The sequence below is a fragment of the Lissotriton helveticus genome, chromosome 8, assembly GCF_964261635.1.
Source record: "Lissotriton helveticus chromosome 8, aLisHel1.1, whole genome shotgun sequence".
NCBI lineage: Eukaryota > Metazoa > Chordata > Amphibia > Caudata > Salamandridae > Lissotriton > Lissotriton helveticus.
This window is the reverse complement of record NC_136069.1, coordinates 301,816,455-301,832,708: the sequence shown is the minus strand read 5'-3', so window position 1 is coordinate 301,832,708 and position 16,254 is coordinate 301,816,455. Positions and strand designations below refer to the sequence as shown.

The following is a 16,254-nucleotide window of genomic DNA, read 5'->3' as shown; positions in this document are numbered from 1 at the left end:
AGGAAAAATGGGAGGGGGACGTTGACGCTATGGACGAGAATGAATGGAATGCAGCACTGGCGTCACCTAAGGAGGTAGGCATCTCGGCTAGGTTTCAACTGGTACAATTAAAGATCCTCCACAGGGTGTACTACACTCGTACGCTGCTACACCTCCTTCGCCGGGCTCCCCACCCATACTGTCTCCGTGGCTGTGGTGAAGAGGGCACATTCTTCCACATGATGTGGGATTGCCCACGCTTTCACGACTACTGGAAGCGAGTAATGCGTACGGTGTCGCAGACGGTGGGGACCTCGTTGGTCCGGGAGCCGCGAAAGTGTTTGCTGAATGTGTGGGGACCCAACGATCTGTCCAGGTGTGGGCAACAATGGGCTACCCTGGGCATGATGGTTGCGAAGCGTGATATAGCGCAAAAATCGGGAGCAGTGGAGATACCAGCAAAAACGCAATGGTGCATGAATATGGACAGGGTGATGATAACAGAAAGGGCGGTCTATGCTAGCCGGGCTTGCCCTAGGAAATGGAATAAGATATGGTCCCCATGGAATACATACAGGGGGGAGATCTGTGACCTCTTACCGGAGGAAGACACACTGACATCAGATGACGACGAGGAAGATGACTGAGGGACCCTAGCAGTGGGCATAGGGAGTGGAATGACACGGGGAGGGATGGGTGGGATCGAGACACAACGAGTGGACGGCAGGTGGGACTGACACTACACTACCCCGGTGGGAACATGCACACGTGACCAAACACAGGCTTAAACACCGCGGCCCTAACCGCTAACAGGTGGATAGACACCGCTTTCCTCAACGGGAGCAATACCGGACACAGTTGCTGTTAAATGCGGAGTTCACTGATGACCTTAATGTGGTTTCTTTGTTGTTGAGTTGATCAATGTTATAAAAACTGAAACCGAGACACACTAGATCATTGTGCTGCTGCGACTTATGCACTTTCGTACAGTTGACACTTCACGGCCCATGTCGCCGGGCGGCCGAAAAGAGACACTCTGATGCTGCTCAATACTTGTCGTGCTGATTTCGCGGCCGGCCCACTGGGTTGTAGGCCTATGGCTGTGTACATTGCGAAAGTGCAATAAAGGTTTAAAAAAAATAATAATAATAATTTAAAAAAAATAGTCTACATGGCCAAAGAACCTCGCAAAATCTCAAAGGAATAGTCAAAGGCAAGAAGGGGAATGTGAACACAACAATTATCTGGAGAAGGCTGCATCCAGAGAGGCAGGAGACTGCCATGGATCAACCATAGGCTACAACGCAGAAGCTCCAGGAGAGAGCCACGCCTAACCTGTGAGTTCCACCAGAGTAGCTGTTCTACAATAGTAGGAAGAGAGGAAGCAACAGTGCCTGTATTTTTGACTGACAACCAGTGAAACACCAGAATCTGAATCCAGAACCTTTGGAGCGAGAATCTGAGACCTCAACCACTAGGCCACGGTGACTCATTGCAACGAAGTGAGAAGTCTACAGTATAATCCATAGGACAAGTCCCCAAAGGGACCGAAAATGTACGAAGAAAACTCGGTGGGAGCCCTCGAAACTTCCTGGCAAGGAAGAGCAGCTATACAACAGCCAATGAATACCCCACATGGGGTATGTCACATCCCTATAAAAAACAAGGGACACCTCTTGAGACAAGCTCGTAGACAGAGGGCTCATAAAGGAAATGCAGAAGATAGCTGGCCTAGCTGTACCAAGCTATAGGAAAAAACAGCTGATCAGCCGCACAAACCGTCCAGGAAATAACACTGTGAACCCACAGACAGATACAAGAAAAGCAGTTACAATTCTGCAAAGAAAGTGAGGAGACGATGTAGCCTGACGGCTAGAGCGGTCGACCTCGAAGCTGGGGAACCGGGCTCGAGTCTCGGCAACGACGCTCATCATCCTGTGATTCTGGGTAATTCACTAAATCTCCCCATGCCCAACAAAAAAATGAAGTCTGCAATGAGGGCTACAAACTATGGAAGTCATGGGAACCCAGGTATGAGGCGCTGGACCGCTGATTCAGCATGACGGTCAAACAGATTGATCTCATCAAATGGGAGATGACTGAGACACTCCTGAACATTTTCAAGGAAACTGCCATTGCTCAGCCAGGCATTGCGACGCAGAGTAACTGACCTGGCCATAGCCCGACCAACATAATCAGTGGTGTCCATGGTCGACCGGATGGAAAACTGAGCCATGACACCGCCATCACGAAGCAGCTGGTCCAGGTCAGCACGAGGGCCCTCCGGCAAAGATGGAAGGAGGCGCTCAACTGAGTCCCAAAGGGCAAAAGTAGCCCGAGCAAACATGCAAGACGTGTTCAGGGATCGAAGTACCGAGCTGGCGGACGCAAAGACATGGCGGCTACAGGACTCCAACCATCTAGACTCTCTAGTGGGAGGAAGCAACTGAGGAGGCGACGAAGAAGGAGAAAGTGCTGCCTGGACCCCAAGTCCTTGAGCCCTAGACAGGCAGGGTCATCTGGAGCGGGCCGATGACGATGCACAATAGCACGACCCACAGGATCCCCCCATGAGGGTCGCGCCCAAGTACCCAGAAGGATTTCATGTAATGACCAGCCAAAGGGCAGCAAGGGCTTCACCTCCACGGCATCCTGGTGAAGAAGATCCAACAATGGATCAGAAGGCAGAGAAAGTGACGGCGGGTGCATCTCCAAGATATCCGCAGCCCTGTGAACCGCTCTTGCAAACGCCGCACTGGCCTCCGTGGACATCATAGGCAGCGACAGCAAGTCATCTGTAGGGGATGGTTGCAGGCTAATCCGTCCACCAAGCAACAGTGCAGAAGGAAGAGCCGGCCAGTGCGCCATGGGCGCCTGCTCCGAGGAGCAGTGAAACAACCCCATGGGTGGTGAACCCTCTGGGACCTCGTCCTCTTCTAACAGAGGAGCAGCCGGCGACGGCACCGGCGTCAATCGACATCAAGATGGTGTCAGTTCGACGTCTATGAACACTGAAGGCGATGCGTCCGCCGGATTCGGGCCGGCGTTGACTCAACTTCCACCAAGGTGGGGAAATGCGGCGAGGAACGGCGTTCAATCGGTGTCCAGCTCAGCACTGCAGCCATCTTCAACGGTGATGCAGGGAGCCTCACAGGGCTGTGTGGAGACGCAACAGGAGGGCCTGACGTCTGGCTGGGATGCCCCTCCGGGACGTGTCCTGACGTCGCAGCGACTTCGGAACCGAAGTCAGGGTACCTGAGGGCAAACCCGCCAGCCAATCCCATACCTGAGTTCTTACCCCCTTTGTGGGGCCCGAAGACGTGCCAGGGAGAATGGGCGACCCAAAAATGGCCTGCAAAACCCTAGAATAGGCTTCCATCTGTGTCCGAGTCACCCCAGCACCAGGGAATCGTGGGTAGGTGGGGGCCGACTCCTGAGGGCCGTGTCCAGCAAAGACCAAGAGCAGTGAGCCGTGACATCACGGTGATGGGAGGCCAACGACCTCCATGAATTCTTGCTGTGCTTACCTGCGTCAGGTGAGCGATGTCCGCGGGAATGACTCCGGGGCCTGTCCTGACCAGGAGCCTCAGCATGAGACGGCTGGCACCGCTTGGACCCCTCTGCTGGAGATGGAAGCCAGCAGCGCGAGGAATCTGAATGGGACATCCGGGCAGACAACAACTTCATAAAACGTTCCCGCAGAGACTTCGGCTTCATCCACCGGCACGTGGCGCACTCCACAGAGTTGTGGTACTCTACCAAGCACCACATACAGATCTATTGTGGATCCATCACAGAATTCTGCTGCGTACAGGTCCCACAGGATTTGAAGCACGTAGGCATTGTACACTGTTCCAGGATACTAAAAAGGGCGTTGAGATGGCCTGAGAAAAACAACAAACAGGCCAGAGGAACCGCTTCTCCTGGATCCGCGTTGGGACGCGGAAAAGAAGAAAAACTGACGTCAGCGCGCTTGGAGGGACTTATATGGCTCCACTGAGGTCATATCCGTGGACGACATCAGGACGGAGCTGGACGACGCCGCCCCCGGCACGCAAAGGTACGGCTGGGGAAAATGTTTCCAGATCCAGTCTGACGCCTGGGGATATTCTAAGTTAAGGAATCGGCGGCTAGATGTCTCTATCAGATACATAATTTTTTATCACTACACTGTGTGGTTCTTTTTCACTTAACCTACACTATAAAATTAAGTACTGGTAAAAAAAGCTGCTTTACACGCATTCTGGACTTAGCCTGAAGGCTGCTCTCCACAGCTCCCACTTCGGGAGCTTTCCAAGGTTGTCTAAGACCACTAAAATCACCATAAGGGTTGTCTGGATTAGTTCAGGGTGCTACACTTACATAGGTGAGTACCATATACTAAGCCAGCCTACTTCATTGGTGTGCAGCAGCTGGGATTCAAGCCTGCATTGTTTTACCAGCTGATCTAGGTGTGGATTAATTGAAAAAACTATCACTAGCATTAGGCACATATAATATTTTATAAGACAAAGTAAGTTCTACTGAACTTTTAGATTAGTTATTAAGGGTCTAGCACAACCCTTTATCCAATCTTAGGAAGTTTAGTTTCCACTAGGGTAGGTAGGTGCAACACCACAGTACAACTAGACACCATGTCTTTAGTAGTGGACCTCAATGGGGCCGGTCTTCTAGATACAATGGCCTTAAATTACAGAAACTAAGGACCCTGAGTACTTCTAAGATATTAAATATAGGTAGCAACCCAACCACAAAACATCTCTTAGAGCTGCTTACCATAGATGATCTCCAGAACCCTGACAGGTCAGAGGATCAGGACAAAGTGGGTGGGGATGCTCCAGAAGATGGGTCAAGAGGGGGTTAACCCTAGTGGCCCTAATTCTGAGCATGACCAAGAGGAGTCTGATGACTCTACCTTGGTGAACTCTGATCCCCCATGGAATAGTGCAGATGACACAGAGGGTGCCCCAAGAAGTAGATCCCCTTTTATTCCTCCTGGGAGGGTTCAGAGTAGGCAGAGCAGGTCTAAATCCCAGTCTGCCGAGTTCAATGCTTCAGATCATTCCATAGGGACCTGCATCTCTAGCAAGAGGGAGGACCCTTTAGAAAGGGAATACCACCTGATCAAACTTGAGAGTGTTAGATTCAAGCTCAGGCAAGAACAGATGGCCCTTTTATATTGAGACCCTTGAAGTTCAGAGGGCTAGGAAGAATTTGGAACTAGAGTCCCATGGTGGCAGCATTATGTGCTTAGAGTCAGGGGAAATTCCTTTGATACTAAGAACCTGAACAGGATAGTCCCTCCTTACCAGGAGGAGCTGACATCCATAAATGGATCACTGCTTTAGAGAGTTCAGAAGGTTCCTCAATGGTAGTGGGCAGCTACCCTGTAGCTCTCCTTTGCTAACAAAGGTAGAGACAAGCTCCTCACTGTTCGAGAAGAGGATGCTGACAATTATTCAGTTCTGAAGAGTACACTCATAGATGGGTTTGGCTTAACCACTGAGCAATACAGGATTAAGTTCAGACACACCCAGAAGGCACACATCCAAGACTGGGTAGATTTAATCAACAGTGCTATTAAGGCTCTGAAAGGCTGGCTTCATGGAAGCAAGGTACAGGACTATGAAGGATTGTGCAATTTGTTGATGAAGGATCACATCCTTAATAACTGTCAGAACCAACTACTGCACTAGTACCTGGTGGACTCTGATCTGACCTTTCCCCAAGAATTGGGAAAGAAGACAGCCAAATGGGTCCGCACCAGGATAAATCAGAAAAACCATGGTGGTGGAGGAGTCAGAAAAGCTTAGGCGAAAATGGGATGTCTTACTACTCTGCCTTCACTTTGACAACAGAGAGGTTCCACAGAAGGGGGTTCAGTACAGCCCATTTGAACTTCTGTTTGGACTTACAGTTAGGGGTCCATTGTGTTTAGTTAAGGAGCGCTGGGAGCAACTTCTCAAACCTCATAAACAGGATGTTGTGACTATGTCCTTGGCCTGCCTTCACGTATGGCTGAGTATATGAAGAAGGCAAGTAAAAACCTTGAGGCCAGCCCGGAGCATCAGAAAGCTTGGCATGACCAAAAGGCTGCACTGACTGACAGCCATGACAGGAGAAAGTGTTGGAGCCGGTGGCCCCACGAGCGCTCCAAGACAACATTCCTTGAAAAGAAAGGTGAGGTCACTAACTTGGTGGACCTTGGTACTCCCAGAAGTCCCCAAAGGGTACTTCATGTGATTCGCCTAAAAAACCTTTGTAGGCAGGGCTGACATTAGCTTGCTCATGGCCACATATGAGGGACAGGAGGAAGACAGTGACCCTCTCCATGATCTCCTCTCTCCGACCCTGTTGATGAGTCAGTTGAAGAAGTAGCCTTGGCAGTCAGCCTCACTGACCAGCAGCAAGCTGATTGCAGGAAGGTTCTCAATCAGTACCAACACAGGTTGTCTCTGGCACCAGTCAAACCACCTTGTGTACCCATGAAGTGGACACAGGTGACAGTCTGCCTGTAAAGAACAACTGCAGATCTTTCACAGTGCCCTCTGATATCTGAACTGGGTTGGTGAGATTTCTTCAATGATATGCCCATTGGAACTTTAGGTTCCACTTTAGAGCCCACATGCACCACCCTGCATGGTCCACCGCGCAGGCGCGGAAAGAAAAGAACTGACATCAGCGCGCCGGAGTGGTGGTTACATTGACTGTTATTTTGATGATGCGGACGTTACAATGACGAATACGCTAACCATCGCCGTAATGCAGAGTTTACCAACGCCACCCACCGGCACGCAGGGGTACTGCTAAGCAAAATCTTCTGGATCATCAGTGGCTAGATGTCTCTATCAGATATGTTAGGTTGTAAGAAAGAATTTGAAAAATGAATAATCAGGGAGACTCCCCTATCGCATATGCAACAGACTTTCCCACACGATCAGAGAAAATTACAAAAATATAACTGGTTTAAAGCCACCCAAAAACGTGCACATACCTGCCCAAAGGAGGGTAAGTTCAATAAAGCAACAATCAAGCCTATTACTACATATCTTACAGCCGTAACTGGTGTGGCGAACGAAGAAGGAGCAACTTTGGGACCAGCAAGGTCCAAGGGACTCACCAACTGCAGGAGAGTCAGAACAGGCCCAGAGCAAGCTGGGGAGCCCACTGAAGCAGTAGAAGAGCCTCAGGAGGACCCACAGGATTCGCAAGAGGGCCTCGAGTAGCTCACCAAGAATGAAGGCCTATGGTGCTGATGATGCGGTTGAGGATGCAGATCTTAGAGGAAAGAGATGCTGAAGGCTGGGGATTCTTGTAGCCCAAAGATCTCTGGAGTGCATAGCCAACAAGCCTTGGCAATGGCAAGTCGACTTAGAGCACAGGGGTTCGGTCCCTGTGGTTCCGACGAGGAATACTGGCCTCAAAATTGCAAAGAAGACAAGTCAGGCCTCAAGGGAGTTGCAGAACCACCATCTGTGTTGCTGAGCCTCAGGAAGTCCATAGGACGACAGCAGCAGCTGACCGGTCAGGTTTGTTGCGGTGCATGCAGGTGTGTGACTCGTTCACTCAAAGGGAGATTACTTCAGGTGTCCTTGATGCCCACAGGTGTGTCGAAGAAATTGGAAGAGGTACAGACACAGACGACGAAGAAGACCTGCAGAACTGCAAGACCAGAAGCAGCAGGAGTCTTCCTTGGTGCAGTCTCGGTTCCAGGCAAAGTCTAGCAACGTCCAAGTGTCCAGAAGGTCAAAGAGTGACGTGGTTTTAGGTTTGAATCTTGTTCCACAACCAATCTAAGGAACCATCCAGAGTTAAGCCCTTAGGTACCTTAAGGAAAGAGTTGGAACAACTCAGAGGTCCCTCCCAGAGGAGGGGGTGGATAGAGGGGAGGATACACCCATATCCTTTATCCAATTTCGTGCCAGAGTAGTGGCTCAAACTGGTGTATGAAAAGAGGGCACCAAATGTGTCCTCCAAAGCGGTCTGGACGCACTGGGAAGCACCCTGTCAGGATTCGCCCCTTCCCGACCCCGTAGGACACTCCAGGGACTTACCTGTTCTAAAACCCTTTGCTTGTTTACAGCTCCCGGACATTGAGATTGCCGATCACGATCCGGGAACATCAGATATCCCTGGCTTCTGGCCCTTTAACACTCAGGCCAGTCCACTGCGAAGATCCGCCCCTAGAAACTACGCGCTAGAGGATTCGTCCGTCTTAAGGAGGTGGACCCCCAACCAGGAAGTCGTCGAGAAGAGCGAGGAAGACGCTAGTGGACCGACCCCACAAGAGGAGGAACTGGAGGAGAGAAGGATAACTGCTGCAGAATCAACCCCCGACTTGGGACTGACGACCAAAGACCCAGGAGGCTTTCCCCCGCAGCGCCCAGCCACGGGCCCAGAGGTTCGTGGCTCAAACAGGTGCGTGACCGACTCCGGGGCCCCAGGCGAAGGGTGGTTGATTCCTCGCTGGGCGGCCATTGAGAGGGGCGGAATCCCTACCTTGACGTAACGGGCTATATATTCCGTACCTGGTGTTGGTGTTCCCCGCCCTCACGGTCCAACCTCAGTGGTGATCCTTCACTTATCCCTCCCTCAAAACGTATAAGGAAAGTGGCCTGCCAATAAGGCTTTGTTTTCTTTTTATTTTCTCTTTACACCGGGCCGAACAAAAGAGTTCGTGAACGAGAACGCGACCCCGACCGTCCCAGAAGCCAATTCCCCGCCGAGAAGTTACAGGACTGCCGTCTATTGGAGTTGTCCATTTCTTTAATTTGCCATATATTGTATATATACTGCGGGACTTTCCATGCACCTTGAATAAATTAGTACCGAAAAACCCATCTCCGCCTCAAGCCTTATATTGCCCTGCAACACACCCCCACCCTAATACACTAAGTTCTGTCTGGGAGGTGGTCACAACTCCCTGTGACAGGAAACCTATTACTCTACCTTTCGCTGCTCGAGCTTGGCTCAGCAGCAGGAGGGCAGAATTGTGTCTCTGGTCAGCAGCAGCACTAGCTTGCTGTCAGATCCTGAAAAGTTGTTACCCGGAGTACAGGGGGGACCCCAATGGAGCCCCCCGCCCCAGTACATGGAAACATACTTCCAACACTGGAATCGGTGTTGGGGTATGATTCCAACATATTTGACACCAAACATGACCAGGTTCGGTGTAGCCACTATATGGCTTGACATCTCGTAATGACTGATGTCCACTATATCTATTAAAATGGCTGACATACTTACAAAACCAGGAGATTCAACTCTGGGGTATGTAGAGGTGTGCTGCTCATGCAGGGGCACCCTCACACTTATAACCAAGCACCCTGCCCTCAGGACTGAAGAGGCTGCATAGGGGAGACTTTGTCTAGTGACCTCAGATATAAGGAAACTTATATATGTAGTGAGAGGTGCAAGCACAAAATTACACATGCTGCAATAGCAGGCCTGTAGTCACAATTTGAGTGGACTCCCGTGGATGGTAAAATACATGCTACAGCCCATGGAAGACCCCCATTGTACCTATGCCCTGGGTACCTTAGTAATGCATACTCAGGACTTACAAGGGTACACCAGTAGCCAATTGTGGATGTACAAAAGTAACTTTTTCAAACAGCTAGGTTAGTGGTAATTTACTAGGTACTGGCGCCACAGAGGAATGTACACTTTTCCTAATTCTAGGTAACTGATTTTATAAAAGTCAATACGGTGCTACAAGGAGAAGAGAACCACTTTTCTTCTTCTAGTTAGGCAAGAGCCACAAGATGCTTGATACTCCTTAGCACACGTTTTGTATCAAAATACATAAATATACATGTGTTTCCACCATACATTAATCATGCATTCGAAATAATTTTCATTCCTTTTGTTCAGGGTTGTTGTTGGAGTTTTATTTCTGGAGACGTCACAGCGACACGTGTTTCGTCGTTTTAGGGAATGTAACCCACGACTTTTTCGAGGCAATTCTCCAAAATATCGTTCTTTATTTTTTGAGGTGATACTTCCAACCCTCAAAGGGGTTCTTTATGGGGATGTTGCACGTATTTAGGTTAGTTGATCCGTGTTGTAACCGGAGTATCGGTTTAGTAATATGGCAGCTTTTTTGCTGCTGTAGTCGCAAAAGAAGCTTCCGTCCCCGCTGCCACTTCTATGGTGCAGTGATAGAAGTGGCAGCGGGGACGGAAGCTTCTTTTGCGACTACAGCAGCAAAAAAGCTGCCATATTACTAAACCGATACTCCGGTTACAACACGGGTCAACTAACCTAAAACGACGAAACACGTGTCGGCTGTGACGTCTCCAGAAATAAAACTCCAACAACAACCCTGAACAAAAGGAATGAAAATTATTTCAAATGCATGATTAATGTATGGTGGAAACACATGTATATTTATGTATTTTGATACAAAACGTGTGCTAAGATGTACAAAAGTACATACCATGGTCAATTTGGGGAGAAAAGACAATGACTGCGGTCCCGATTAGCAGGATCCCAGTCAAAATAGGTCCAAAATATACTGACACCAAGCAAAACGTGGGAGTAACCATGAAAGCAGATCCTACTTTCGTACAGATATCTAACTTATTTCTGACTCAGATTATCTCTAAACAATTCTAGTTTAAAAAGCCTTTCAGCATTGCCCATACCTGTGGAATTCTTTCAAACTCCACCCATCTGAACAGGTCTTCCCGGTCATGCTGAAGTAAGTTGCGGGCTTTACCCCTGACCTAACAAATGTAATAGCTCCTTAAGCATGGAACGCCATTACCAACTAAACCGTTTGTAAACGCATATTCATTTGGGAATTGGTTGAATTAAATAATGACTGCCAAAGCCAAAAGTTATCAGCCCATCAGATTCCAAGCACAATGCTGAATTTTGGTTTGTCAGCCCAATTATCATATTTGGACGGGACAAACTGGCAGGAAACCAAGGGTAATATACCCACTGCTTCCATTTTTACCGTTTCATTTGATATACATCTTTCCAACATTTGTTGCTGCTACACACAGAAAACTTTCATATGGAAAAAAGAATGGAAAATATACCTTTAGCAACGCTACCACTAAAGCCCTCTAACCTGTGCAAAACGTTTTATGATCAGTCTTATGTGAATGTACATGTTTTTGGAAGGTTACAAGCAGATTCTTAATAGCTAAACATAAATACAGTCGCCTTTTCTGATCTTGTAACACATATACATCAACAAACACACATGGACAGGAAGAATGACCTACAGAAATTATAGTAAAATATATTTGTCTCATAATGAGCATGAGAATGATAGTTGCATTCTCAAATGGCGACTCAAAGTATTCAACTTGTTGTATGCTAGCATATCTTATATCGCAATAAACATTTAAATGGTCCAATATAAGATATATCAAATTACAACAGTCACAGTCGTCAACAAAATGACATTTGTATATAATGTAATCAATTGACGTGCCTTTTAAGATGTCAAAATGTTTAAAGACAGGTAGCCATCCACTGGGGGAGGCATCCTACGCCTAGAACTGCTGACTGGCTGTGAGACGCTGCACATTGCTAAGGACAACTGTCCAATTGCTGGGAACCTATGCCGGTACTCTCCAGACCTAAAGACATCTGGGCCACCCTTACTCTTCACTTGCAGATGCTGAAAGTGGCTACTGGTTCGGATGCGGGACAGGCCCGCTGGTACCGGGAGACACCCCAGCACGTGAATGCCCTCCTACTGGAACTGGACAAAGGATGGAGAGATCCCTCTATGCAGAACTTCCATCACTGAGTTGTATGATGTGCCTTGTGAGGCTGCCTTTTCTGCGTCAATCTATATGTCTAATTGTCATTAAATTGCGTGGAGTGGAGTGGTGTGGCTCACTGGTTAGAGGCGGCAGACCCGGAAGCAGAGAACAGCCCAGGACCAGGGTTCAATTCCCGACGCGGCAGGGTTGTGAACCAGGGACAGCGGACTCGATAATTCTCGCCTCGGTGCCTACTCTAACCAGGGATCACACTCGGCAACTCTGGGCATTAGCTTGCCTCATCTCTAAAACGACCCCCCACATTCGCCGGGGATGCCTGGTTTCACCTTGGAGATACCCAGTTAGGGACCACCTCACAGGGATAGCCAGGACGGGTTCCCCAGCGGTCTACAGCGCCACGACGCCTCAGCGCAGCAGTGCGCTTTACAAGACACATACATACATTGCAGAGTTCTACCCTATGTATGTATGTATGCCCCCCTACTTCCCTTTTCCTGTTTGAAAAACTAATAAATATATAAAAAGATGTTCAAATGTGTGTTACAACATCGTTGTTTGTGTTTTTGATTAATAACGAAGCATAGTTAATACAGCAATAACTTCATTGCATTAACACTTATTTAAGCATAAACATATTTATCTATTTTTGCCATAATGAAAAGTAGCATGTAGCACATGTAAATTGTCATACCTTCGATTTAATTCTATGTGATGAAGAAAAAATACTCTCAATTTTGAACGGCATCTCAATCGATAAATCCAAAGAGAACGCACTAAATATTTAAAAAAACATTCCAATGATTAGACACTGCAGAATATGAAATTGAACACATAGACTGTCACAATCTATTTACTATAATATTCGAAAAAGCATAATAAATGATTTGCAATGTATTGATTAAAATACCTTTTAGTTACTATCTATACTAGGGACTTACGAAAACCACTGTTTGTTCACAAAATGAACCGCACCTACACAGAGCCTTTATCCTGCAAGTAATAACTAAGATGTAAATGAATCCACACCCCCAGAGCCATAGCTGCTCTGTTTACCATTGTTGCTGTCCTCAGTCTCACACACCATCCTTTTCTTTCCCCTGCAGGTAAATCTCTGAAAGGGGATGCACCATAGAACTGCCAGGATTGTATCAAGGGGACAAGGAAGGAGGTGAGAGTGCAAGATCATTAGATTCAGTATGAGACACACATGAAAAACAAGCAATGACTGGAGACAGAGGAGGCCCAACTCTAGGCGGCTGGCTTACATAGACACACAGAGGATCAAGGTTTGTAGAGCAAGTACAGTACTTTCTGGCAAAAATAAATCTATGAACCAGCAAGATTTCGTCTGGCAACACTCCTTTTGTTGTATGTGTAGGAGGCTGGCTTAGTATATGGTGCTCACTTATGTAAGTGTAGCACCCGGTATTAATCCAGATAACCCTTATGAGTATTTTAGTGGTGTTAGACAACGTTAGACAGCTCTCTAAGTGCTAGCTGTGGAGAGCAGCCTTCAAGTTTAGTCCAGAAGGAGTGTAAAGCAGCTTGTTTTACCAGAGCGTATTCTTATTGGTATAGATTAAGTGAAAAAGAACCACAAAGTGTAGTAATAAAAATATATATGAATTAAACGATAGTCACTAACACATTACAATATCTCCTAGAGATATAACACAATGCACACAATACTTAGCAATAAAAACAGGTAAGCAGCACAAATACACAATGGTCGCCAGGGGGAGACCAAACCATATACTAAAATAGTGGGATGCGAATCGCGACTCGAGTCAAGACTGTACCTAGAAGACGTAGAAAGGCTGGGGACCCAAGGAACCATCCGCGGTAAGTACCCAGGAACCCCACGGAGGCCGTGTGCAGAGTGGGAACACGACTGCATGCTCAATTTAAGTCAATGGGTAAGTCGAGGTTGCAATTTAAAAGAAGGAACCTTCCCAGTCGACCCTGACGAAATCCCGTGGAAGACAGAAGGTTGGAGAGCCACCCCACACATGGATACCCTAGGAACCAGGATACCTGCACCAGGGAAGCCGGGTGCATTGGTGCGAACTGGCTTCGGAAACCGCAGTCAAACTGAATGGAGGACTTCAGGAACATGCCACCGGCGCAGAAGGTGAAAGTGTCTGGTGGAACCCAAAGGTGGATTCAAGTTGAGAAGTACCTACAAGCCGAGGAGACAGAGTCTATGCCACTCAGGAGTGGCCAGGTGGTACGGAAGACAATGCCCACCGCTGTCGGGTGTTGCAGGAGAGTTGACATGACCATGGAGCTGCAGCTGTGTGGACGAGTCAACGATGTGGTAGACCAGGAGCCATTCACGAGCTGTCCCAAGTCGGATATCGAGAGTTGAGGGGTCGGTGTCGATCGGGAGCAGCAACAATCCTTGGCAACTGCAAACACTGTGGTAAGCGAAAAAGGTGCACTGTCAGGACCAGCAAGGTCCAAGTGACTCACCACAAGCAGGGGAGTCAGAGTAGGGCCCGAGCAATCAGGCGATCCCACTGGAATCAAAGAAGACCCTCAAGAGGACACACAGGCCGGAGGCACTGGAGTAGCAAGAGGACCTCGAGAAGCTCACCAAAGGTGCACGCCCACAGTCCAAGTGATGTAGTGAGGACGAAGATCTGGGTCACATGAGATACTTGAGGTTGGGGATATTTGGAGCCCAAAGATCTCGGAGGAAGCAAGTCAACAAGCTTGTGCAACAACAAGTCGGTGCAATGGGGTTTGGTTCCTGCGTTTCCGACGAGGGCTACTGGCCTCAAACTCTGTGAGAAGACAGTGCAGGCCTCGAGGAAGTTAAAAAACCACCACATGTGTTGCTGAGCCTTTCGGAGTCCGTGGGAGCCCAGGAGGAGCAGACCGGTTAGCTTGGTTGCTGTTCCTGCAGATACAGAGAAGTGACTGCTTCACGTCAAGGGGGATTCCTTCCAGTGTCTTGGATGTCCACAGGCCTTGGAAGGACACTGTATGGAGCACAGGCAGGGATGTTGTAGCAAACGAGCAGGACTCCAAGACCAGGAGTAGCAGGAGTCTTCCTAGTTGCGGAGTCTCGGAGCCCAGTGCAGAGTCCAGCGAAGTACAGAGTGCCCAGACGGTAGAAGATTAAGTTATATCTTTATCTGAATCTTGTACCACGACGAATATAGGGACCCTCCCACAGGAAAGCCCTTAAGTACCCAAAGCAAAGGGTTGGAACGATTCAGGTGCCCTCTGTAGGAGAGTGGGGTCTGCAATCCCATGGACACCCTAGATTTTTGCTTTTTGCTTCACTGGTTTACGACTTTCCCTGGCTGTGGGCCTGCTAATCAGACCCACAGCCTAGCTGTTCTCTCTCTAAATTACAACCATGTATCTTAGGTGTATCTTACCAATTGGTACTAGGCCACCTTATCAGTCCCTGTACAGCATGCCTTAGGTATCCAGGGCATAGGTGTACCCAGGGCCTACCAGGGGCTGAAGCATGTATTATGCCACCCCTGGCTGGCCACCCAAACAGACACCACTGGATGCACGACAGCTGGGGCAAGGTGGTGTAATCACCCTTTGCTTTAGATATAGTATACCTATATCTAACCCTAAAATGGACACATATATTCCTATCAGTCACTCCTATGGCAGGCCTTATCGATCCTGAAGGCAGAGTGCTTGGAATGATGTGAAATGGTGCTCTGGCATGAGCTGAGCCCGTTTGCAGCTTGCGGAACCAAGTCCAAATAGCTGTTCCATGATAACGCTATACCATATACTCTTAAGTGCATTATAATCCTCGCGGTTAAATGCTAACTTTGGTATAGCATTATCAAAACATGTCGAGTAAGGTGTCATACGAATTGGAATACTAACCCCTCGCCAATTCTGGCGACGGGGTTAGCATTCCACCCTTCTAGAGGGACACGACATGTATGTAACTGTGAACCCCGGTTAAAGTCAGACATAGCCTCAGCTCCACAAAATGGATGCTGCCACCGAGACACAAGTCTGCCCTCCTGCTGCTGGGAGTCCTTCCAGCAACGGAGGCCTGGACAAAGGGTTTCCTGTCAGGGGCGGTGCTAGCACCATCCCAGACAGGATTTTGTGTATCCCAGGTAGGCAGGGCTGAAAGGAAGGTGACTGCAAGTGGCACCCTGGTGCTCACTGTGCATATGCCGGCTCAAACCAGTTCCTGGGGCACACCCGCCCCTGAGCTGGGGAGAGACCGGACAAAGGAGAGGGGTGTAACCACCCCCCTCCTGGTCCCACCCATAGGGCAGGACCTAGTCGCGTGCCAGCCCCTTTTCTTAGAATAAAGGTAGGAGCAGGCCCCCTTCCCAAATTAGATCATTCTGAATCTTGAAACTACTTTCCACGAAAGGAACTCTTGACTCTTCTGAAGACTCTCCCTTGTGGCTAAGGAGTAGCCACCCTGCACCAGCAGGCACCATCGAAGCTCTTGCGGTTTGCTGTAAGTCCATCCTCCGGATCAAGACTGCCCAGCTCGCCGAGACCCGGATTCCCTGCCATCTCTGAC

General features: G+C 48.6%; 1 protein-coding gene across 4 annotated transcripts in view; it reads right to left on the bottom strand.

Moving 5' to 3' along the window:
- The window catches only part of PARP4 (poly(ADP-ribose) polymerase family member 4), a 2,216,130-nt gene that overhangs the window by 1,505,779 nt on the left and 694,097 nt on the right, over nt 1–16,254 (bottom strand). For all 4 annotated transcript variants that reach the window (XM_078657066.1, XM_078657067.1, XM_078657068.1 and 1 more), the window contains one exon: nt 12,418–12,499. In XM_078657066.1, the coding sequence (XP_078513192.1) occupies nt 12,418–12,499 (82 nt within the window). The remainder of the gene's footprint in view (nt 1–12,417; nt 12,500–16,254) is intronic.